The 24,534-nt window shown below is 35.5% G+C and overlaps 1 protein-coding gene across 1 annotated transcript in view; it reads left to right on the top strand.

Annotated features, from left to right (window-relative positions):
• The first annotated feature begins 5,500 nt into the window (after positions 1-5,500).
• The window catches only part of FAM98B (family with sequence similarity 98 member B), a 32,605-nt gene continuing 13,571 nt past the window's right edge, over positions 5,501-24,534 (top strand). The window contains exons 1-4 of the mRNA XM_010989339.3: positions 5,501-5,641; positions 12,530-12,675; positions 13,809-13,943; positions 18,530-18,708. Coding sequence (XP_010987641.3) covers positions 5,571-5,641; positions 12,530-12,675; positions 13,809-13,943; positions 18,530-18,708 — 531 coding nt within the window. The 5' untranslated portion in view covers positions 5,501-5,570. The remainder of the gene's footprint in view (positions 5,642-12,529; positions 12,676-13,808; positions 13,944-18,529; positions 18,709-24,534) is intronic.

Genomic DNA, 24,534 nt, shown 5'->3' with positions numbered 1-24,534 from the left:
TCCGAAAAGGGTGAAATGGCCTATTAAATACTCAGATTTGCTAATCATTTTAAGGTCTGTTGAGGATGTTACAATGTCCACTACCTTGACAGACTGTATCCCTCCTGTCAGGGAAGAAGGGAGGGTATTTAGGCCCAGGTATAACAAGCGAGTGCAAGAGACTGAGTGAGGCATGGGCTGAACCGACTAGATTTAGTTCGGGCACCACCCAGAGCTGCGCATGCGCACTGTGCTCTGGCCAGAGCAGCAGCTTGTGCGGTAAGTGGTCTTGGAGGTGGTTGCTGCTACCTTCCTTGCTACTGACCGAACGCCTCATTGCTGTGGTTGCTCTGGGATCTTGAGGCCACTTGTGGGTACACTCTAGTGTTGTGCCCATGCCATGTGCCTGGCATTTTCTGCCCTGGGACTCCGTCAAGCTGCTGCGGTGCACGTGTAACCTGGAAGTGTGAGGCGGTCATCCTCCTCCTGGAGCAAACTTTGACAGATAAATTATGAGCTAGCTGATACATTCTTCATCCTTCACCCAGAGAAGTGCGTGAGAAATGCAGTAGCTTCACGAGACATCAGTGAAGAGGCAGGGCCATCCGACTGTGGGCAGCTCGGGAACCCACTGCTATATATTCACTCTCCTTTCCTGCCTCACTTGCTTCTTCCATGGTTCTTGCTCCCCTAGGATGCGACATACCGATAACGTCTTACCACCTAAGCTTCTCCTCAAACTGTTTACCGAACCAAGGCTAAGACAATTGATACAATTTATTAAGCACTTCCTGTGTACCAGACACTATTTTAAGCACTTTACATCATTCATTTTTTTCACTGACAGCAAAAATCTGCTGTCTTCACCATTTTTAAGGGTGCAAAATTAATTTATTTTTAAAGTAAACTTAAAAAACATATATACAGATAAGTGCAGGTCAATGAGTGTCTATAAATTGAACACAGACATTGTTCAAGATACAGAACGTCATCACCGCCAGAGAGCCCCTCCCTTGTACCTCTGCCAGTCATTATCCCTTCACAAAGAAGATCACTATTTGTCTGCTTTTAAACCTTTTGAAAAAGATTTCAGAACTCTTTTGCAGTAAAAATAACTCTTTATGCCTGGATCCTTTTGCTTCACTTTGTGTTTCTATGATTCATTAATGGTGTATGTGGCAGTGGTTTGTCTATTTTCACTTCATATAGCATTCCATTGCATGGTTACACCTTAATTGTCCAGTCTACTGTAAAAAGATGTTTGGATTGTTTCCAGTCTGGCTGATGTGAATCACGCTGCCGTGAACATTCTTGTACACGGCTTTTGGTGCTGAGCCACATGGATGTTGTAGATTCAGCTTTAATAAATACTGGTTGATTTTACCCCCTACGTTTATGTTCCCATTGATAGTGTATGAGTTCTAGTTTTACATTCTTGCTGACATTAGATGTGGGGTTTGGGGGGGGGTAATTTTAGCCATTCTTTATGTGTATATAGTGGTATCTCAGTATTGTTTTAATTTGCTTCTCTAATGGCAGTGAAGTTGAGTGCTATTTCATATAATTGTTGACCATTTGAATGCTTTCTTTGGCAAAATGCCTATTCGTCTTTTTTTTCCAGTTTTACCCCTTTGACTTGTTTGACTTTTTCTTATTGATTTGAAGGATTTTTTTTTACATAATCTGAATATGAACCCCTGTCAGATATATGTATTGTAGATCTTTTCTCTCATTTGTATAGCTTGCCTTCTCAGTTTCTTAATGGGGTCTTTTTATGGACTTAATTTTAATAAAGGCCAAGTTGTCAGTATAATATAGAATATCTTTATGTCCTGTGGAATAGGACACAAAAGCCCTAAGCAATAGACTAAGTACTATCTGCCTATCCCAAGTTCACAAATATATTTTATATTATCTTCCAGAAACTTTGTTTAATCTTGTAATTTACATCAACTGTCCATCTGGAATTGATTTGTGTGTTTAGTGATGACATATTTAAGATCATTTAAAAATTAAAATGGAGTAACTGTGGTTCAGCCATCCAAAATGGAGCCTGGTGGCCATTGTGGATGTGGTTTCAGACATGTTCCTGCGTTACTGAGAACTTGAATATTCTGAACTGTATAAACTTAAGGACACCACCAGCCATGTTCAGAATATTTATCAGCCACTGCCAGCTGCAACCGTGTGGTCTCTAGGCCTCTCCTTGAAGTATGCAACCATTTCGGACACCAACCAAGTGTCCTTACTTCTCACCAGCTCCAATCTTGTATCTTGACAAACAGCTTATGGAACTTTGCAGTTTTGCCTGTAGAAGCCTCCCCCATATTGTAGTTAGGCGGAACACAATTCAAGTGCTTCTTGAATCTGTGCCTCCCAGGCTACAGTCCTCAACTTGGCTGGAATAAAACTCTCTTCTATTCCTTAATACAGGTAGTTAATTGATTATTTGTGCCAATAGTAGCATGAGATAAAGGTCACAATTTGGATATCCCATTGAAAAGACCTGAACTACGGTGGCGACTTTGTCATACTCAGGGGACTGTATTCGTGAGAGGACTTGGTCTATAAATTTCCTTTCTAGTAATGTCCTTATTGATGTTTGTTTTGAGGTAATTTTGTCTTCATAAAAATGCAAAATTGCAAAATGCTCCTTTTTTTTAGTTTCTGGAAAAGTTTGTATAAGATTTGTGTTATTTCTTTCTTAAATGTTTGGAGAAAATCAGCAGGAAAGCGTTCTTTGTGGGTGAATTTTAATTAGTCATTCAATTTCTTTAACAGATATTGAGCTATTCATAATTTGTTTTCCTTTTATCTTTTTGGTTAAACTGTGTTTCCCAAGGAATTTATCAATTTCATCTACAATTTCCAAATTTATTTGCATAAAATTATTCATAACATCTTATTAACTATCTAATATCTGATAAACAGTATTGGTGTCCCATTTTTTTATTCCTGATATTGGTTATTTGTGTCTTCTTTTTTGTTTATTTTTTCTTGATCAGCTTGGGTAAAAGTCTGTCAATATTATTAGTCTGCAAAAAAACTCAAATTTGGCTTAATTTCTCTACTGTATTTTCCCCATTTCATTGCTGTCTACTCTTATCTTTATTTCTATCTTTCTATTTCCTTGGATTTAATGACTGCTTTTCAGCTTGATATTGATACTTAGATAATTAGTTTTCAGTCTTTTATCATTTCTAATATTGGCATTTAATGCTACATATTTTCTTTTAAGAATGAGTCTACCTGCATCCTTCACATGTTGATGTGTGGTATTTTATTATCATTCAGTTCAAATATTGTATCCATTTGATTTCTAGTTTAATCCCTGATTATTTAGAAGTACATTGCTTAAATTCCAAACATTAAATATTTGGGGATTTTTAAAAGTTTTTTTTTCATATTGATTCCTTGTTTAATTTTGTTGTAGTCAGAGAACATACTTTTTATGATTTCACACTTAGAATATGATGAGACTTACTTTCACGTACAGTATAAAGTATACTGTTTATAAATGACATACATGCACTTGAAAAATTCATATTCTGAAGCTTTGGGGAGCAGTAATTTATGTATGGCAATTAGGTCAAATTTATAAGTTATGTTTTCCAAGTCTTATGTATGTCTATCAGTCTTTTTGGATTGCTTATTACATCAGTTAATGAGAAATATTTGTTTAAAATCTTCCTCTGTAAATTGTGGATTTGCTTATTTCTCCCTCAGGTTTGTTTGTTATATATATTTTGAGGCTACTTATTAAGCAAGTAGACATTTAGGGTTGTTACAGCATCTTGCAGTCTTGACACTTACCATTATGAAGTGTCCCTATTGATGTCTCCCAAGATTATTGGGAATAGTACTCTTTATGACTTCAACTCTTTGAGGGAGGCAATAACCGCTCAGAACATAAATTCTCTCTCTGGTTTAAAGATAAATTCAAATACATTAAGCTGCAAATACGTTTAAGCCTAGGGTTTATGGTAGAGGAGTCATTATTGAAATTTATTCTAATTTATGGGTAAGCTTCCCTCAGGGGATTTTACAGATTTATTGGTAAGCTTTTTATTTGTAACAATGATTAGGGTGGTGAGAGCATTGCTGACATAAGTGGTTTGGGGCCAGGGATGCTATGTGTCTGTAAGATAGGGGACAGTCCTTTACAAGGACCGTTAGTTCTCTGTTTTGCACAACTTTCAATAGTTTATCTGGATATTCATATGGGTGATATCATTGTTAACAATGGTTTTACACTCTATGCTGACTCCCTTTTACATATGAACCCTAAATTTTTTTTCATCCTTTATATAGATACTGAATTCTCCATAAATAGTACATCGAGGGAACTCTGTTTTGTTTGTTTGGAGCTTTATGGAGAGCTAGTCACAGTTTTGGAAAATCACATCAACTACCCTATTCTGCCCATGGTATTTTAGTTTCTTTTACAATTCACCTATATTTTGTCAGCAGTACAACACATAGTCTATATGTTGAAGAGAATTCTACAGATCGATGCAAGCCTCTGGTCACTTTGTTAGGCAGTTAGATAAAAATGAGCACTGGGCAGGGGGAGAGAAAGGGGAAAGGAACAACCCAGAAAAGTAAGTCTGCACTCAGGATAAGGGACTCCAGAAACTTACTTTCTCTAAATGAAGGCCAGCAAAAGAAACCAGCTAAAATCAAAACGCTGCAGCTGCGCATAAGAGAGAAGGACCCAGCGAAACTTGACCCAATGCTCATTATAATATAATTAACATTTCAGTTTGAGCCCCCTCCAGTGGGTTTCTCTGTGCTTCATTGGTAAGAAACTGCCCGAAAGGGGATTGGCGTGCCAGAGCACGAGGAATCTGAGCTGTCAATCAGCCTGAGCACTCAAAGAACCTGAGCTGTTAATTAATCAGAGAAATACCCCTAAGCCAGGATAATGATGGAAAAACAAAGGAGCGGGGCCATTTTTCCTCTCTTGGATTGGCCTGCTCCCAATTCTTGGGAGGGTGCTATCTTTTACTACCTTTTTACTTGACTAATAAAAATATTGCTTATATCATGCTTTCTGTCTCTCCTTAAAAATTCGTTTTTTTTCGGGTGACTAAGAACCGAGGTAATTTGTTTTCCTCCTCCTGGTAACAACTTCATCTACAATGTATAACAAAACAAAATTATTTTGTTATATATTTCCTCCCCTTTATGTCTTCTTCAAAGGTGGAGCATTGTCGTGTATATATGGATTTAAAAATTACATTAAGTACAACTCTAGCACAAGGTAATATTTCATTTCAGGATTTTTGTTATAAAGAGATCTGGAATCTGATAGGCTGAGAACAACTTGGGTAGAATCACGATGCTTGTTGCTAAGACAGAACACAAGGAAGCCTCATTATTACTTATTGTTACTATTTTTAAAAGTTAGCATTGTTACATAGAGCGCTTTTCGGCGCGAGAGCAAATCGCCTCCGGGCGGGGAACGTTTCTGCCCCCGTCAGAGGCCCTCCTAGGCAATCTGGGTTGAGACCCCGGCCGGAACCTTGGCGCCGTGACGCTGGTTTCCGGCGGGCTCCTTAGAGCGCTGAACATCTTCGGGCTGTAGGACCATGAGAGGGCCGGAGCCCGGTCCCGAACCTACGATGGAGGGGGACGTGCTGGATACGCTAGAGGCGCTGGGGTAAGTAGTCCTGGGGCCGCCTTTCCCCAGAAAACGTAAGCGCTCCCTCTGCTTGGCTGCTGCAGTCTCCTCCCCGTGGACCTCCTCTGGGCTCCGGCCGCCGTTTGCAGGCCTCCTTCCCTGCCTCGCTGCTTCCGGCGCTGACGGAGTTAAGAGGGAGGCGGGAGAGAAATCCGTTTTTGGGGGTGGAGCAGGGCCGGGGAGCTGGGGCGCGTGGCCCCCTCTTCCAGACTCCTTGCCTCGAAGCTCTGCAGCGGGAACCCGCGGCGAAGGCGCCGAGCGGCCTGGCTGGCAGCACTCCTTTGGGGGAGCATGTCCGTGCCCCGCGGGTGGTTTTTTTGTTGACGTAGTTATCGCGCCCGTGAGGGGAAGCGCTGAAAGTCAGAGTACAGCTGCCGACTGTTATCTCCTACCTTGTACAACCTGTGGCTAATTAGGACTCGGGCGCGAATCCCCTGCTTCCTTGACCCGAGAAAAGGTTTTAGTTCAGTGCAAGTGCGTTCGTTCAACCGTTTTTTTCCATTTGTTACAGCATACTAACTTTGTATTAATCTGTATTCATTAATGCATATTTATAAACTAGGCAGAGAAAGAAGACCGTTTTTGGATTACTAGTAGTTGGCATAGTCGTGGGGACTACAAAGAGTTTACTTGTGTTTACAATTTAGAGTGGGAAGTGGTATGAGAACTCCTGGAATGATGTTAATACTTCCAGGCATGGGGCTCAGAACATGAAACATAGGCTCTCCCTCAGCCTTATCCTGTTTGTCTTCACAGCCCTTGGCCCTATCCCGAATTACCTTGCCCTGCACATTTATTTATTGTCTTCCTTCCCAAGCCCCCTAATACACAACTCAGCTCCAGGAGAACAGGTGCTTTACTTGTCTTGCACCCAGCAGCATCCTACAACCAGGTCTGGTACAATAAATAGTGGTTGAATGAATGGGTAAGTGAATATAGAAAAGTTCAAAGCAGAGAGTGCATAGAAGTATGCATAGGGCCAGATAGTTGAGAGTCAAAAAAATACACGTTAATTAAAGAGATTGGAGCCATCTGCACAATTGTTTGCCCTGCCACATGCTAGGGTTTCTTGACTAGGATAGGCTGTGCATTTGCGGTTTTGTCCTGAAGCCTGAACCACCCCTCCCCCACCTTATTTTCTTAAAACTGCACTTGCTTCCCTATCAACTGCTTCTTTTGGAGCCTGATAATACCTACTTTGCAGTGACTCATTGACACAGAGCCTTGTACTTAGTAGATCCCGAATAAATGTTTGTCAGCTGAAGGAGCAGAGCCAGTGACTACTTAGCATTTTTACTTCTGTGAAGTCCCTTGGAAATTTTCACTTACTTCGTTAAGTAAGTAACCAAAACCAAAAGTTAAAATACTTGAAGTGTTTAGGCCCCGGTTTGAGCCCCCAAGTATCCAGATAAGACTAGTGGGATTCTGTAATAGTGGAAAATGGAAAGAAAATGCTTTTTTTTTTAACCCTTCCTTCATTCCTTGAATTTGTCTATTTTATAGGTGTTTTGAAAAATGAAGTTTGCTATGATCTTTTTTCAAGGAAAATTAGTTTCAGATTATTCAATGCAGATAGTAAAACAGTTTACACACTTTAGAATTGATTTTTCCTGGAATAATTGAGGAAAAAATTTTAAAGTTTGAATTTTCCTATAATGGTAATGAAATGTGAAAAAAAAGAGTAGTTTGTGTACCATATATGTTGTAATTAAACATTGGTTTAAGATAACCCATGTTGATTGTGAATGATGTATTTTCTATTGAGATTAAAACATTTAGGATATCAGTGAAGGTAGTTTGTCAGATAAAGTAGGAAATTAAAGGGGGAAATTAAGAGGGAAAATCTAGTGAAAGAACAGTTTAGTAAAATAGTACATTGTAAATGAAAACAGAGTGGGAATAACTTAGTTTCCTCATCTGTGAAAGAAACAAGCTGGAACAGATGATTTCAGAAGTCTCTTTCAGTTCTCACAGTCTATGATTTTGTAGAACAGTGTATCTCAGTCCTTGTTGTGTATCAAAATCATGTATGGAGCTTGTAAAAAAAGTTCTTTTTCAGTCTGGTATATACTACAAATTGAGTGAATCATGATCTTCAGGGGTGTTTTTAAGAAGCTTCACAGTCTAGGTTGAGAACCATCATTATGGAAGGAACTTTATTTCAAATATTTATTGAGAACAACACTGTTCTGAGAAGTCAGTGGTGAGCAAAACAGACTTGGTTCCTGCACCAGAAGAGCTTACAGTCTGGTGGAGAAGCAGACATGATCACACAAGTACCTACCTATAAACTAAAATAAGTGCTTTAAAGGAAAAGAACAGGGTGACATAACATGACAGGAGGACTTATGTAGTCTTAGGGGTTAGTGACAGATTGCTGAGGAAGTGACATTTGAGTTGAAATAGGATGGGTGAATAGGAGTTAACTAGATGAGGTTGGATGGGAAAGGAAAGGAGGACAAAGATGTCCTTACAGTGAGAACAAAACATGAAAGACCTTGAAGTAGAAAGGAGGCTGATGTAGCTGGAGGGAAGAGAGCAGGGGCCAGTGTTAGAAGATTGGATTGGAGAGTTAGGTGAGGAACAGGGCATACAGCACCTTTTAGGCCATGTTGTGGATTTTGTTGTTTGTTGTGATAGCAGTGTGACATGATTGAATGATTTTAAATTAAAAAGGGGGAGTGATTAGATGTCTAGTGTGAAAAGTTACCTTTGTCAGCAAGACGGAGAATTTTGTAAGTAATGGAGGCAAGAAGTGATGGTTGTTGGCCCTGGTTATGAAAAGAAGTCCATTACTGGTCTTATTGATTGGATATTAGAACTGAAGGAGATGACAGTATCAAGGGTTCATTTCTTCAGTAGGTATTTATTGAGCACCAAAATGAAAAGATACATATTTGAATCTGAATTAGACAGGTGGGAAAGTGAGGACAGCAGGGAGCTAGTAAATACAGAGAATGTCATGGGAACAATAGAATGGAGTAGAGATAATATCAAAGAAGAGTTGTAGGTGAGAGATCAAAAGAGCCAGCTGGAAGGATAGAGAGCAGGTTGTGGTCAGGGAATGATGTGTTCAAATGAGTGGTTTTGGAAGTGGATTTAGTTCCAGGTGATGGCAAGGTCTGGGCGTGGCTTACTGTGTAGTGGCAGAGCTTGGAAAAGAGGAGGTTGAGGAACTGAGAGTTCAGAGTATTGGATAGCATATACATCTGGACTTTGAAGAAACTCAGTATAATTGAAAAAATAGAAATGGAGAGGAAAACTGGGCACAGGGAATGTTGAGTGTCCAAGACATTAATAGAAGAAAACCACAAGAGAAAGGGTGGCACATTGGCCTGGAGAGAGCAGGAGATATTTATAAGATAATGGGGGAGCAATAATATGGATGCTGTATTAGGAAGCAAGGAGGACGAAACCCCCACCATCTGACCTTCAGGTGCTTGAGAGAGTACAGCTTGAGAGAGTAAAGCTGGAGGTGGTGGGGATAGATTTTTCTGAGAAGACATCGACATTATGGGAGAGTTGTTTACGGATGGAACATAGTGGAAGAATTTGGGAAGCAGGAAGAAGTGGCAAGCTGGCAAGCCTGTGGGGTGGGTAAATGACAGGGGGAAAAGAAAGGATCTCATATTTTATATGTTGGTTGATGAAAATAGAAAACAGAAAGTAAATTAGACCTTGGCTCTGTCTTTGAGAAGGTTTGCTAGTGGCTCTACTGGACTGAAGATTTGGATTACTGAGCTTGAAGCAGTATCAGACCAGCAGCTATGGTTTGTGCCAGTGTATTTGGCTCTTGAGGAGTCTAGGCCTAGGGGAGGTGTCCCGATGTTTGGAATATGACTAGCACTTTCTTAATTAAATAAGAATTTATAGAACAAACTAACAGCATAATAATAATGCCTTTCTTACAGGACATTGTGACAGTTAAATGAGCTAATATACATATAGCACATAGTACTGGCCAGCATAAAATCAGTTTATAAATGTTAATTGTTATTATGATTATTAACTTTTGTTGTTGTTATTTGTGGGTTTTTTGTGGGGAGGGGAGGGAATTTGGTTCATTTATTTATTATGGAGGTGCTGGGGATTGAACCCAGGACCTTGTGCATGCTAAGCACACACACTATCACTGAGCTGTACCCTCCCCCAGTTGTTATTACAATTGTTGATATTCAGTTTTGTTAAATGCATTTTTTTTTCTTTTTTCCTGATTTGATGAGCTGAAGCATTAAGCGTTACATATTCAGGATCAGTCTTTTCAGTGATTTAGTAAATTTTTGTTGAATTTTATAATTGGCATTTCAGTGATAATAACTTATCACCAATGGTATGAATAGCTAAATTTTTTCAAGAGTTTATGATATTGCTTTATTGTAGAAATGAAAGCAAGTAGGGGGAAATAAGATGTTTACTGTAAAATCTCAGTGAGAAGCATTGTAGGACATGGAGGAAGGGTAATACAGGGGAACCAGTCTTGGCTCGGGGGCAGAGACATGATCTGGTCCCAGCTCCCTTCATCTGGCTGCATCACATGGCCAGGTTATTTGCTTTGTTTCCTTAATTAGTGTAGACAGAAGTTTAAGAGTTCACGTGGAACATTTGGGGTCAAATCTGGATTTAAATCAGAGTCTTCAATTATTTGTCTTTTGATGTTATCTTCTGGTCCTACAGAATTAGAAAATTAGGATAATACTAACTTCAAAGCATTGCTGTAAAGATTAGAGGAATTATTTACACACACATGCCTAGCCTGGTTCCTGGTCTGCTACTTAAGGCAGGTATCCTAACCCTCTTAAGCCTTAATTTCTCACCTGCAAATGGGGATTTGAAAATACTTACCCTTCATGAGATATTAACAAATAATTTAGAGAAAATGCAAATGGTCTTTAAACATACGAAAAGATGTACAGTCTTGCCATAGGAGAATGAACTATACTGAGATACCAGATGGTCAAATGCTTGACAGCTTTTTGAATTATGGGAGAATGGATACTCTTCTACGTTTAATGGTACAACCTCTGTAGAGGAAAATTGAATCTAGCAATGTTACATATTCATTTACCCTTTGATTCAGCAATTCCGTATCTAGGAATCTATCCCATATACACACTGACAAAAATTTGCCAAATCTTTTGTAATAGCAGAAAACTAAAATGTCCTTCAGTGGAGGCATAGTAAATAAAATATAGTGCATCCAGACAGTGGAGTAGTATACAACTATAAAAATGACTGAATAATGTCTCTACGGATCTCCAGTGTATGTAAATACGTGTGTGTGTGTGTTTATAGCTGGGAATAGAACAGTATATGGTAGGCTATGTTTTATTTTGAAAAGATATATATATATATATATATATATATATATATATATATATATATATATATATATATATATGTTTATGTTTATGTTTACATTTAAAAACATTTTAGGATGACAACCCCAAACTAATAAATATAGTTTCCTATGAGGAAGGGAGGGAACAATAGTGGGGCCAATATTAAGATTGCAAGCCAGATTTGTCTGAATGTACCTTGTTTTGTAAATTAGATTTTGAAATCATATGAATGTTTTACATAATTATAAAGCAAAATTAAATAAAAATGAAATCAAAACAAAAAAGAGACACATCCCTAAAAATTGAAAGCAAAAAAACATGTTTATATTGAGTAGGAGGTTTAATCACATGAAAAGGAATTGTTTTTCTATACATCCTTACTGAAATATATTCTAAAGATAAAAATAGAAATTATTTTCAATACAATAATTTTATTAGTAATAATGCTGATTTTTCTATTCTGAAACTATGTAATTTATGTTTATTTTTATATTTACTAGGATTATGTAAATGTCATAAACCAGAATTTTCATTGTAAGAGAAAATAGATAAAAACGTAAAGCAAAATAAGTGAAAACCCTACAATTCTAAATTTAAATTGGAAATAGCAACGTGAACTCCTGATATAACTTCTCTTAAAAAGGTACAGCTATAGGGACTAACCTTTAATACCAGATTGTGTGCTCTAAATACCATTAAAACTAATCAGGGCTTCTTGGGGAAGTGGCTGATTACAAGTATAGGGCAGGAACATACTGTCATAGAAAGCAAGGAAAATATTCAAAGAATACTGGGTACAAGTCAAAGGACTCATTGACAAACATGAATGGGCTTCCACTAATCAGAGATAGGACAATTTGAGTATCAAAAGAAAAATAAGTACAATGGATTAAACGCCGTCAAATATGCTGAAGTTTATAGTGTGAAAAAAACTCGCAGAAAACAATAAAAGTAGAAAACTGGTATCAAATTCAATTAAGATAATATATAAAAATGCTTTGAAAATTTAAGGTTCTATTCAAATACTTTGTAGCAGTGTTTAAAAGTATAAAATTATAAAAGAAATGGTTAATGTTAAGATAATCTCATAGGTCCTTTTTAGCTTTCATTTTTTAAACAAAATTTGCATCTGTTTTCACTATATTTCTTTTTTCTTGTTCTTGTAACTAGTATAGTTATTAAACTCTGCTGCATGTGACTTTGTGTTATATGTAATATTTGTCTTAAAATTGGTTGATAATTTTACTAAAAAATTTTAAAACAGAAAAAATAGTGAAATGTTAATTATATAGAGCAGAAATTAGCAAACTATTTCTATAACAGACCAGATAGTAAAAATTTTAGGCTTTACTGACTATATTGTGTCACAGATATGTGAAAGCAGCTAGAGATATTCTGTAAATGGATGCATTAGCTGAATTTCCATAAAACTTTATTTACAAAAACAGGCAACAGACCTTGACTAAAAAGTACTAGGTGTTTTAGGGTTTTGTTTGTTTATTTTAACCTTTTATGTCTTCTTTTCTAGGTATAAGGGACCACTGTTAGAAGAGCAAGCCCTTACCAAGGCAGCAGAGGATGGACTGTCTTCACCTGAATTTTCAGAGCTCTGTGTTTGGTTAGGCTCTCAAATAAAATCATTGTGCAGCTTGGAAGAAAGTATCACTTCAGCTGGTATTGCCATTGAGTTTTATTTACTTTTCTGAATGAAATGATAGGTTATGATTTACAGTTTTATCTATAATGTGTGCACTGTACAAAGAAAAACCATTAATATGAGTAACTTCAATATATGATTTAAATATCTTTGGATTAAATTTTATATTGATTAATCCAAAGCTGGCTCTTAAATTGTATAAAATTATAAATAATTGCTGTTTATCTGCTGTGTTGAACTTAGTATTGTGTTTTAGAAAAAGTAGAGTCTGAATTTGGTTATTTAAAAAGTTTAATTTTTAAATATTGCTTATTTTGAATTAAGGTTTTTTTTTTTTAAAGTACATTTAATCCCAAATTTAGATTTTATTACCAAACCTGTAACTCAGGACATGGATTCACATAGGAATTCTTTTATTAAAAAAACTCTACTAACTCACAAGGTTTTTTTTTAATTCATTACTGTCTTGGTAGCTGGAGTCCTTGTGAATCTTCGATTGGTAGAATTTCAGACATGTAATAAAATGAAAAATAAAAGTATATTGGGCATTTGCTAGGAGACAAAGTAGCCTTCCCTTCTGAAGCTGTCCTTACTTTTAAATTGTTTTTTCCCTTACCAAATATAATAGCATTCTCTTGAAGCAAAATATAATAAGATGAACTCAGAACATATACAAGTTCCCATGTAATTAGATTATGAAAGAGAGATAAGCACTGGGGCTTAATTAGATGATTGCATTTATTATCTGAATCCATAGAAATATAGAAATGGATAATTTGCTCTGAAATCAATTAATAATTGTAGCCATAATAGTGCTTTTTAACATTTCAGTTACTAACATAAACTATTTCCAGTTCATCTGTTTTCATGGAAAGCTCATTGGAAGATACTTATCAGAGATTTACGTATAAAAATATTTATAATCTCATGATTAAATACTAATGTTCTTGAATTTAAGTTTCACTTTCTATATGTAGAAATATGTTTGGTTACCCTTACTTAAACTTTGGGGTCACAATTGTGAGGATTTAATGTCAAAGTGAAAATTTAGAGTTGGATGTGAAAGTAAAATCAACTGGTGGTAGATTTGATAGTATCAGATTATATAGTGAATATTCAGTAAATGTTTTATGCTTTTTCTTTTTCAAAGGGAGAGATGATCTAGAAAGCTTCCAGCTTGAGATAAGTGGCTTTTTAAAAGAAATGGCATGTCCATATTCTGTACTTATATCAGGAGATATTAAAGACCGTTTAAAAAAGAAGGATGACTGTTTGAAACTTCTATGTAAGTTAATGTTTCTTTGAACACTTAAATGCATGTGTTTGATCTGGTTTTTGTTATTTTCAGTCAGAATGTATGAATTTTAATTAATGAAGCATTAGACATTTTGTATATTAGAAAGGTTTTAATATTTGGCTTAAAATATAAAACTGACTCAGATATTTATAATAATGTAGTATAAATTCTACTAATGTACTCTCCTAAGATTTCAAACACTTGTGATTTATTTGGTCAATATAGAATGCCCTGTGATTGTGATTTATATAGTACTTTAGTAATTTTTCCTTCACCTAATTATTCTCTTTACATTTATGACTAGTTAGCTAAAGTTGGTGATCTTCAGAGTCCTATTTAATCTTAAAACTCTCTCAAACTAGGCTGCTAAGCAGATTATTAGATGATAGGCACTGAATGATAGTTGGTTAAAAAATACTTACTGATCACCTACTACTGTATAAGAAACTGCTCTATGTATTAAAGATACATCAGTTAAAAAAAAATTGTGCCTTTGGGCCACTTGAATACTAGTGAGTGTGACCTATTATCAGTGGTGAATTTGGAATACAGATTACGCAGTCTCTAAACAATTACCATAAATAGCAGATCCATTTATTTGTGTTGGGGCCCTTAAATTTCTTCAAATTCAGCTAGTTTAACTTCATACTGTTTTGAAAGTTCTACAAACAGTGACTATTTGAAAGAATTTTTCTAACATCTGTTGAAGATTTCTATTAGTTTAGGTTGTACCATTTATACATATGATATATTCCTTCTGTGCTCTAGTGTTAGTAATGTTAATTTTATTAGAGCAGAAATAGTGTGTATGTGTTTATGGTGATAGAAGTGTTGATGTTTGAATTACCTTGTGTGTTTTGGGAGAATAAAAATTATGTGTCCTTTTCCCCATTTCTTAATATATTTCTCATGTTCCTCCTGTTCAGTGTGAGTCATTGATTTAATAATCCATTGTTATTAATAGAAGGTCACAGTAACCTTTTAGTGGACTGGGACAAAAAGGAAGCTAAGAAGCCCTGGCCGTGAGGAACTTGCATACTCTTTATGTCAGTCAGTGAGGACTGTGCGAATCATCCGTTTCCCTTTTTGCCTTAGCTCCTAAGAAGCTCAGCAATAGTGGTAATATAAGTTTCTGGTCCCAGTAAAAGTAAAGAGATACAAGAGAAATTGGTATACTTTTTTCTAATTATGAAAATACATGCTCAGGAGGCAGGGTGAAGTGGAGAATTAGTGTTAAATGGGTACTGAGTTTCAGTTGGGGAAGATGAAAAAGTTCTGGAGATAGGTAGTGGTGATGGTCATACAACCATGTGAATGTACTTAATGCCACCTTACACTTAAGAATAGTTAGAATGGTAAATTTTCTGTTACGTGTTGAAAAATTACATGCTTATTATAGAAATCTTACAAAGTAGATAAAATTGTGAAGAAGAAAATCATTTATAATTTCACTCCCCAGAGAAGACCGTGAATAACTTTGGATGTATTTCCTTTTCCTTCTCTTTTTTCTTTGTACACACACTTTTGAATAAGATTGAGGTCTGTTACAGATGCATTTGCTGCTCTTCCTTCTCTTCATTTCATGTACTGTGAGAATTTCCTCATCACTTAGTATTTTTTTGGAAAAAGTAATTTAAATTGTCTACATAACATTCTATGCTATGGACATTTTTAATAGATTTCAAATTTGGGTGTATTTAGATTTTTCTATTTTAAATTAATTTCTCTGTTCATATTTTTGTTACTTTTACTTAGACAAAGATTATTAACATTTAAAAAAAATCTCTGGTCTACATATGTATTGCCGTATTTGCTCCAGAGAGGTTATACCAATTCACAGTCTTAACCAGCATGTATTTCATCTTTATCTTCATGATATAATAACGTTCCTCATGTTCTTCTTGGAAGTGTTTGCAACATTTATAAAATAAAAAGGGCCAAATTCCTTACTGTGTGGAGAGCTTTTATAAAGATAAAAACTCACTGGAAAAATGTGTAAAGTACATAAGGCATGAGCAGGCATTCTACAGAAAAAAGTTCTTAAAAAATTGCTTGTAAACATGAAAAGATGTACAGTATCCTGCAAAGTTAAAGAGTCACAAGAAGAAAATGACAGGATACCATTTTTCACTTGCCAGGCTGGCAAATACCAGGAATAAAAAGTCAACATGGGTTTGAGGGAGTAAGCATTCTCATATACCACAGACAATGGAATGGGGTAGGAGAATAATTGGTACAACCTTTTGGAAGGGAAAATTTTCAGTAACACAATTAAAATTCACCTGTCTTTTGACTTGGAGTTCAGAGACTACAAATACATACTAAATGTACAAAAATAAAAGAATGTTCATTATGGCATTGTTTGTAGTAGTTAAATAAAAGTGGTGCATCTTTGCAGTGGTATAGCACTATATAGCCATTAGAATGAAAATAGATGAAATGTGTAAATACGGAATGATCTCTAAGGTATACTGGTTAATAAAAAGTATACAGAACATGTATAGTATGCTCTTGTTTGTATATAAGAAATAAAAGTGTTTAGATGGTAGATACATATACTAAATATACATATATGCCTAAAAAGATATTCAAGAAATTAACGATATTTGCCTCTGGAAAGGGAGAATCTGAGAATCAGTGGGAGAAGACTTCTCACTGCATTATTTACTGTCTGCATGGATTAACATTTTAAATACTAAACTAAACTCCTGTTTGTACTGTTACATAGAGCACATTTCCAAAGAACACAGGTTCTGTCTAGAATATGAATTTTTGAAGAACTGGCGATCTGTTTTAATGAAGCTTTAAAACCATAGGGACTTTGGCATAGTCCGCATAAGCAAAGTTTGATACATATTGGTCTTAATTTTTTTGTGGGCTCTGTAGACTACCATGTGTAGATTGCATGGAAGAATCTTAATTTATTGGCTCTCAGTCCTGCCTGCTTGTGAGAGTCACGTTGAGTCTAAAACCACACGGATGCCCAAATCCTACTTCAGATCTGCTGGTTCAGAATCTCTGAGGATTGGGTATTGGCATTTGTACTTCTAAACAGTTTGTTAGATGTTTCTACTGCTCAGCTGAAGTTGAAACTGTTGTATTAAAGTGTGTGTATGTGTGTATATGTGTATAACTTTAACCAAACAAATAAAAACAAACACCCAATATTTTAACTGTCTTGTTGTGAAATTTAAAACAAGACTGTAATGATTTAAGATTTTTTTTGCTTTCCAAAATGATATCTTTTACTGTTTTTTTTTTTTTTTTGATTGACGTATAGTTCACATAAAGTATTATGTTAGGTTCAGGTGTACCACATAGTGATTTGACATTTGCATACATTATGAAATGGTCACCACGATAAGTCTAGTAACCATATGTCTTCATACAGAGTTACTACAATACTGTTGACCATATTCTTTATGCTGTCTGTTACATCCCTGTGGCTTACTTATATTCTAACTGGAGGTTTGTACCTCTTAATCCCCTTCACCTATTTTACTCCCACCCACACACCTCTCCTCTCTGGCAACTACCCATTTGTTCTCTGTATATATGAGTTTGTTTCCATTTTGTTTTGTTTGGTTTTTTTTTCCATCTAAGATTTTTGAAAAATGTGGCTGATAAAAGGATGAAGTAAAATGGTGACAGTGAAAGGACTTGTGAACAGCCTGGGGTGGTCTATCTTAAAAGCTAACAGCTTTTCAAATTGCTCTATCTGCATATAGATCAGTTAAAGCTCTACATTCTCTCCTGACTTGAGTTGTGCAAATTAGGGAGAGAATATTTTTTCAATCTTACACATTCTTAAACAATTCTTTAAATTTTTTATTTAATGATGGGTCTCTCCTGTAAACTCTTTGCAGGTAAGCACTTTTTCTTTTTAAATTTCCTTCTGCCCTCTTTATTACTGTTTTTGTGATAAGAATATTTAATATAAGATCTACCCTCCTAAAATTGTTTAAGTATGCAGTACAATATTGTTAACTATAGGCACTGTGCTGTAAAGTAGGTCTCTAGGACTTACTTATCTTGTATAACTGACTTTGCTTATGAGGACTATGCCAAGTCCCTCTGATTTCAAAACTTTATTAAACAGATCTTCAGTTCTGTGGAAATTTATATTTAATAACTCACTGTTTCCTTCTCCCCCAGCTTGGCAATCACTATTTTACTCTTTACTTTAGGAGTTTGACTGAGATTCCTCATAAAGTGATACCATTAATATTTGTCTTTCTGTTTCTGTCATTATTTCATTTTGCACAGGGTCCTCCAAGTTCATCCGTATTGTCACAAATGGCTGGATTTCTTTATTTTTTAAAAGCTGAATGATATTCCACTGTATACATATACCACATTTTCTTTATTCATTCATCTGTTAAAGGACACTTAGGTTGTTTCCATATCTTGTTTCCGTGTCTTGACTATTGTGAACAATACAGCAGTGAATATGGTAGTGCAGATCTCATTGAGATCCTGATTTCAGCTCCTTTGGATATATATCCAGAGGTGGGATTTTTAAGGAGCTCTTGTGTATTTTAACATTATTTGTTTTTCTCTTTTTTTTATTATAGTATTTTTAAGTACAGAGCTTCAAGCTTTACAGATATTACAGAACAAGAAATGTAAAAATTCTCAATTAGATAAAAATAGTGAAATTTATCAGGAAGTTCAAGCTATCTGTGATACCCTTGGTGTTCCTAAGTCAGCAGCTTCTGACATTCCGCTTATGCTAAACCAAGTGGAATCAAAGGTATTGTATTTATTTTATTTTTCGTTTTCCCAAAATTCAACTAAATGCTAATGTGTAAATGTATTAAAAATGAAAATACAGTTGATCCTTAAATAATGTGGGGGTTAGGGGCACCAACCCTCTGCAAGGTCATTAATCCACATTCAACTTCACAGTTGGCCCTCTGCATTCATTGTTCACATCTGTGCATTTAACCAGCTATGGATCAGGTAGTACTGTACTTTTATTTAGTGAAAAAAATTCACATATAAGTGGACCAGCACAATTTAAACCTGTGTTGTTTAAAGGTCAACTGTATTTCCTTTTAGGTGTACATGCTATTTCATGAGAAGCTTATCTTCATGTAAACTAAATTTTGGATTTGGAGTTAATATGCAAGTAACCTAATTTGTCTATAGCTAATATTTAGGAATCAGATCTTAATGAGTGCGTGCTAGGCTTTGTGAAAGTTTGCCTTAATAGAAATCACTGCAAATTTAAGGGTCCCTTGTGTAAACAAGGTTATAATACAATATAATGAAAGAAATAGTTTTCCTACAAAATCAAAGGCAAACTAGATTTATTTTTCATGGACATTGTTAGAATTGCAATGTGGTTGTCTGTGGTAGTGAACAAAAGAAATCCATAATTTCTGGTAGGTAAGTGTTTAGTAAACGTTTGTTGTATAGTGAATAAATGAATGAGTGTGCTGATGGAGTAGTTACAAACAACTACAAACTCTGTACCCCTAGCTTTTTGAATTTTGTGTTTTCAGTTATTAAACTACCCTTTCTCTCAGTCGAGCCATAAATTAGAATGCTACTCTTGCAGACCAAATTCTGACTTAGTTCCTAGATTTTGTAGGAATCCTTGAGGGGAGTAATACAGGATGCATTTCAAAGGAAAAGAAATTCTCACCCTCAAGAATAGGTACTAAAATTGTTTTTAGACACTTAGATAATGCTGTTTAAAAAATTTTGTGTGTGTGTGTGTTTGGGGGGAGGTAATCAGGTTTGTTTATTTATTAATTATTTATTTTTTAATTTAATGGAAGTACCAGGGATTAAACCCATGACCTCATGCATGCTACCCTCTGAGCTATATCCTTCTCCCCTAGATATGCTGTTTTAAACTAAATCCTTGAATAAAGTACTCGTTTTGCATCAATAATTTATAAAATGAAAAAAGAAAAAGATTTGTCTTAATTTAAGAGAATTTTTAGTATCATTAAGATGAAAATACAATATTAAAAACTTTAAAAACTTTTTTTAGAACTTGCAAACCAAAGAATAAGCCTGTGAACCCCAGCTCAAAAACATTGTTCTGGAGTTATTAATTACTCTTCAGAGTTTGTTTCTCTGAATTAAGAATGATCTGGGGTTGGCTAAAATATCTGGGACTATTTCAGATTGAGACTTGTTTCTGGACTTTCCTAATCTCCCAGTGCTTCCACATATTGATCTCAAAGAGGCTTTTCCTTTTTATGGGTTTCAGTTAGTAATAAAAATATTCCAAAACCTCTTTTTTCTACTTAAAGCAGGCTGTAATGTCTATGTTCATATGCTGGCAGGCTAATTATAAGGGTAGCTACTGTGGCCATCCTGGCTAAATATTCACCCGAAAGGACTTCATTTTCCCTCTAGTCCCTAGCAAAAGCTAAAATTTCCATATTTTCTTTCTTTTTCGTGTGATGTGTCCAGAGGATACTTTGTTGCCATTAGGGAGGAGATGTATCATTAGTTTTTAACTTGAAGCTGTTCAAATGTGAATTTAAAGTAATTGTAGTAATATTAACTTCTAACATAGCATTTACTGTTCTAAATGTTTATATGTAATAACTCATTGAATTTTCACATCATCTATAATGAAGTAGATACTATTATTATTTACAATAACCATTTGAGGAAATTGAAGTACTGAAAGATTTAATTAATTAGACAACAAACTTCTCAGTAGTAGTGGTTGACCTGAGGGTTGAACCCAGGCTGTCAACCTCCAGAGTCTACTCTTAAATCTCTCTATCACAGGTAATTCTCAAATTTAGTAAAACTGTGTTCTAATGTTGAAATACTGGGAAGGTGATTACATGTAAGAAGCTACAAGCATGCATTCAGAATCCTTCTTGAGTAAGAGTTGGACTAAAACTTTTAGAAGTATGTGAAATAACAGTCAGAACTGAAGGTATTTACAATAGTGGGGAATCTACAGAAACAGTATGTTTTAAGAAAATAAGTTAATGATTCGTACGGTATGTACGAATTGTGTTAGTCAGCACTGTTGAAGAGGTAGATTCACTGTGAAGCTAATAAAGCTTAAGCTTTGGGAGCTCACATGTGCACAAGTTCTTTCTAAGCTTATTTTTCAAAAACATCTTTTCTCAAGATAATATTTATGTCCCATGAAATTCACCCATTTTAAGTGTACAAGTCATTGAATTTTAGTATACTTAGAGTACAACCATCATCAAAATCTAATTTTAGAACATTTCTATCACCCTCAAAAGAAACCTTGTGTCCATTGACAGTCGCTTTCCATTACTGCCACCAGCTTCCAAGCCAATTTGTGTGCATAATTTTTAATTCTTTTTAAAAGAGGTTCCCCAACATTAAGCTTTATACTCCTCAAAATTTAAACTGTTCCTGATTATTTTCTCTAGATACGTTATAACTAAGTAACTGTAAATACTTCATTCTGTTTAAATGACCTCTGATATTGCTAAAGCAAATGCCTAAATTTTGTTTACCAAAATAAAAATGTTTTGAGTGATTCAGATCAGTGGCTTTGCAAAAGTAATGAAATACTTCATGTGGTGACTAATTGAGAGGGCTTGCTCTCCAGTGTTGTCTTGCTGAACAATGCAGTGTGTGCAAAATATTTATTCGAGAAAAACCAATGTACTCAGCAAAGGTTTTAGTATCACTTTTGAGTATCCCAGGGTATGAGAGTGCCATCTGAATAAGAAACTCCAAGATCATTTCACATAAATCATATAGATTCTTTTTATTTAATTTATTTCATTTTATTGTTAGTCAGTTTACAGTGTTGTGTCAATTTCCAGTGTAGAGCACAATTTTTCAGTCATACATGAACATACATATATTCATTGTCACATTCTTTTTCACCATGAGCTACCACAAGATCTTGTATATATTTCTTATTTATCTATTCTATATATACATGTCAGTATCTACAAATTTTGAACTCCCAGTCTGTCTCTTCCCACCTCCCTGCCCCCAGCAACCACAAGTTTGTATTCTATGTCTGTGACTCTATTTCTGTTTTATATTTAAGTTCATTTGTTTTCTTTTTTTTTAAATTCCACATATGAGTGATACCATATGGTATTTTTCTTTCTTTTTCTGGCTTACTTCACTTAGAATGACATTGTCCAGGGACATCCATGTTGCTGCAAATGGCATTATGTTGTCATTTTTAATGGCTGAATATTATTCCATTGTATAAATATACCACATCTTCTTTATCCAGTCATCTGTCGATGGACATTTAGGCTGTTTCCATGTCTTGGCTATTGTAAATAGTGCTCCTATGAACATTGGGATGCAGGTGTCTTTTTGAAGTAGGGTTCCTTCTGGGTATATGCCCAGGAGCGGGATTCCTGGGTCATATGGTAAGTCTATTCCTAGTCTTTTGAGGAGTCTCCATACTGTTTTCCAGTGACTGCACCAAACTGCATTCCCACCAGCAGTGTAGGAGGGTTCCCTTTTCTCCACAGCCTCCAGCATTTATCATTTGTGGACTTTTGAATGATGGTCCTTCTGACTGGTGTGAGATGATACCTCATTGTAGTTTTGATTTGCATTTCTCTGATAATTAGTGATATTGAGCATTTTTCCATGTGCCTGTTGATCTTTCTTATGTCTTCCTTGGAGAATTGGTTGTTTAGGTCTTCTGCCCATTTTTGGATTGGGTTGTTTGTTTGTTTTCTTATTAAGTCATATGAGCTGCTTGTATATTCTGGAGATCAAGCCTTTGTCAGTTTCATCTTTTGCAAAAATTTTCTCCCATTCCGTACGTTGTCATTTTGTTTTGCTTATGGTTTCCTTTGCTGTGCAAAAGCTTGTAAGTTTAATTAAGTCTCATTTGGTTACTCTTGCTTTTATTTCTTTTGCTTGGGTAGACTGCCCTAGGAGAACATTGCTGAGATGTATGTGAGATAATATTTTGCCTATGTTTACTTCTAGGAGGTTTATTATATCTTGTCTTATGTTTAAGTCTTTGATCCATTTTGAGTTTATTTTTGTGTATGGTATAAGGGAGTGTTCTAGCTTCATTGCTTTACATGCTGCTGTCCAGTTTTCCCAATACCATTTGCTGAAGAGACTGTCTTTATTCCATTGTATATTCTTGCCTCCTTTGTCAAAGATTAGTTGACCGAAAGTTTGTGGGTTCATTTCTGGGCTCTCTATTCTGTTCCATTGGTCTATATGTCTGTTTTTGTACCAGTACCATGCTGTTTTGATTACTGTAGCTCTGTAGTATTGTCTGAAGCCCAGGAGGGTTATTCCCCCAGACTTTCTTTTTCTTCAGTAATGCTTTGGCAATTCTGGCTCTTTTGTGTGTGATTCCATATACGTTTTACTATGATTTGTTCTAGTTCTGTGAAATATGTCCTGGGTAATTTGATAGGGATTGCATTAAGTTTGTAGATTGCCTTGGGCAGTGTGACCATTTTAACATTATTGATTCTTCCAATCCAGGAGCATGGGATACCTTTCCATTTTTTTAAAGTCTTCTTTAATTTCCTTAATCAGTGTTTTATAGTTCTCCATGTGTAAGTCTTTCACCTCCTTGGTTAGATTTATTCCTAGGTATTTTATTAATTTGGGTGCTATTTTAAAGGGAATTGTTTCTTTACTTTCTTTTTCTGTTGATTCATCATTAGTATAAAGAAATGCAACTGATTTTTGAACATTAATCTTGTAACCTGCTACCTTGCTGAATTCTTCGATTATTTCTAGCAGTTTTTGTGTGGAACTTTTAGGGTTTTCTATATGTAGTATCATGTCATCTGCATATAGTGACACTTTTACCTCTTCTTTTCCAATTTGGATCCCTTTTATTTCTTTCTCTTGCCTGATTGCTGTGGTTAGGACTTCCAAGACTGTGTTAAATAGGAGTGGTGAGAGTGGACAGCCTTGTCTTGTCCCAGATTTTAGTCAGGTTTTGAGTTTTTCACTGTTGAGTACTATGCTGGCTGTAGATTTGTCATATATAGCTTTTATTATGTTCAGATATGTTCCCTCTATACCCACTTGGGTGAGAGTTTTTATCATAAATGGGTGTTGAATTTTATCAAATGCTTTTTTGCATCTGTTGAGATGATCATGTGGTTTTTGTCCTTTGTCTTGTTGATGTGATGTATTACAATGATTGATTTGCGTATATTGAACCATTCTTGTGTCCCTGAGATGAAACCAACTTGATCATGGTGTATAATCTTTTTTATGTGCTGATGGATTCTATTTGCTAATATTTTGGTAAGGATTTTTTGCATCTATGTTCATCAGTGATATTGGTCTGAAATTCTCTTTTTTGGTAGTGTCTTTAGTTTTGGTATCAGGGTGATGGTGGTTTCATAGAATGAGTTTGGGAGTATTCCCTCCTTTTTAATCTTCTGGAAGAGTTTGAGAAGGACCGGTATGAGTTCTTCTTTGTATGTTTGGTAGAATTCCCCAGTGAAGCCATCTGGTCCTGGACTTTTATTTGTAGGGAGATTTTTTTTTATTGCTAATTCGATTTCATTTCTAGTGATTGGTTTGTTCAAGTGGTCAGTTTCTTCTTGATTCAGTCTTGGTGGACTGTATGTTTCCAGAAACTTGTCTATTT

The sequence above is a fragment of the Camelus dromedarius genome, chromosome 5 (genome assembly GCF_036321535.1).
Source record: "Camelus dromedarius isolate mCamDro1 chromosome 5, mCamDro1.pat, whole genome shotgun sequence".
Taxonomy (NCBI): domain Eukaryota; kingdom Metazoa; phylum Chordata; class Mammalia; order Artiodactyla; family Camelidae; genus Camelus; species Camelus dromedarius.
Note: the sequence above shows the minus strand (reverse complement) of the source record. Positions and strands in the feature narration are given on the sequence as shown.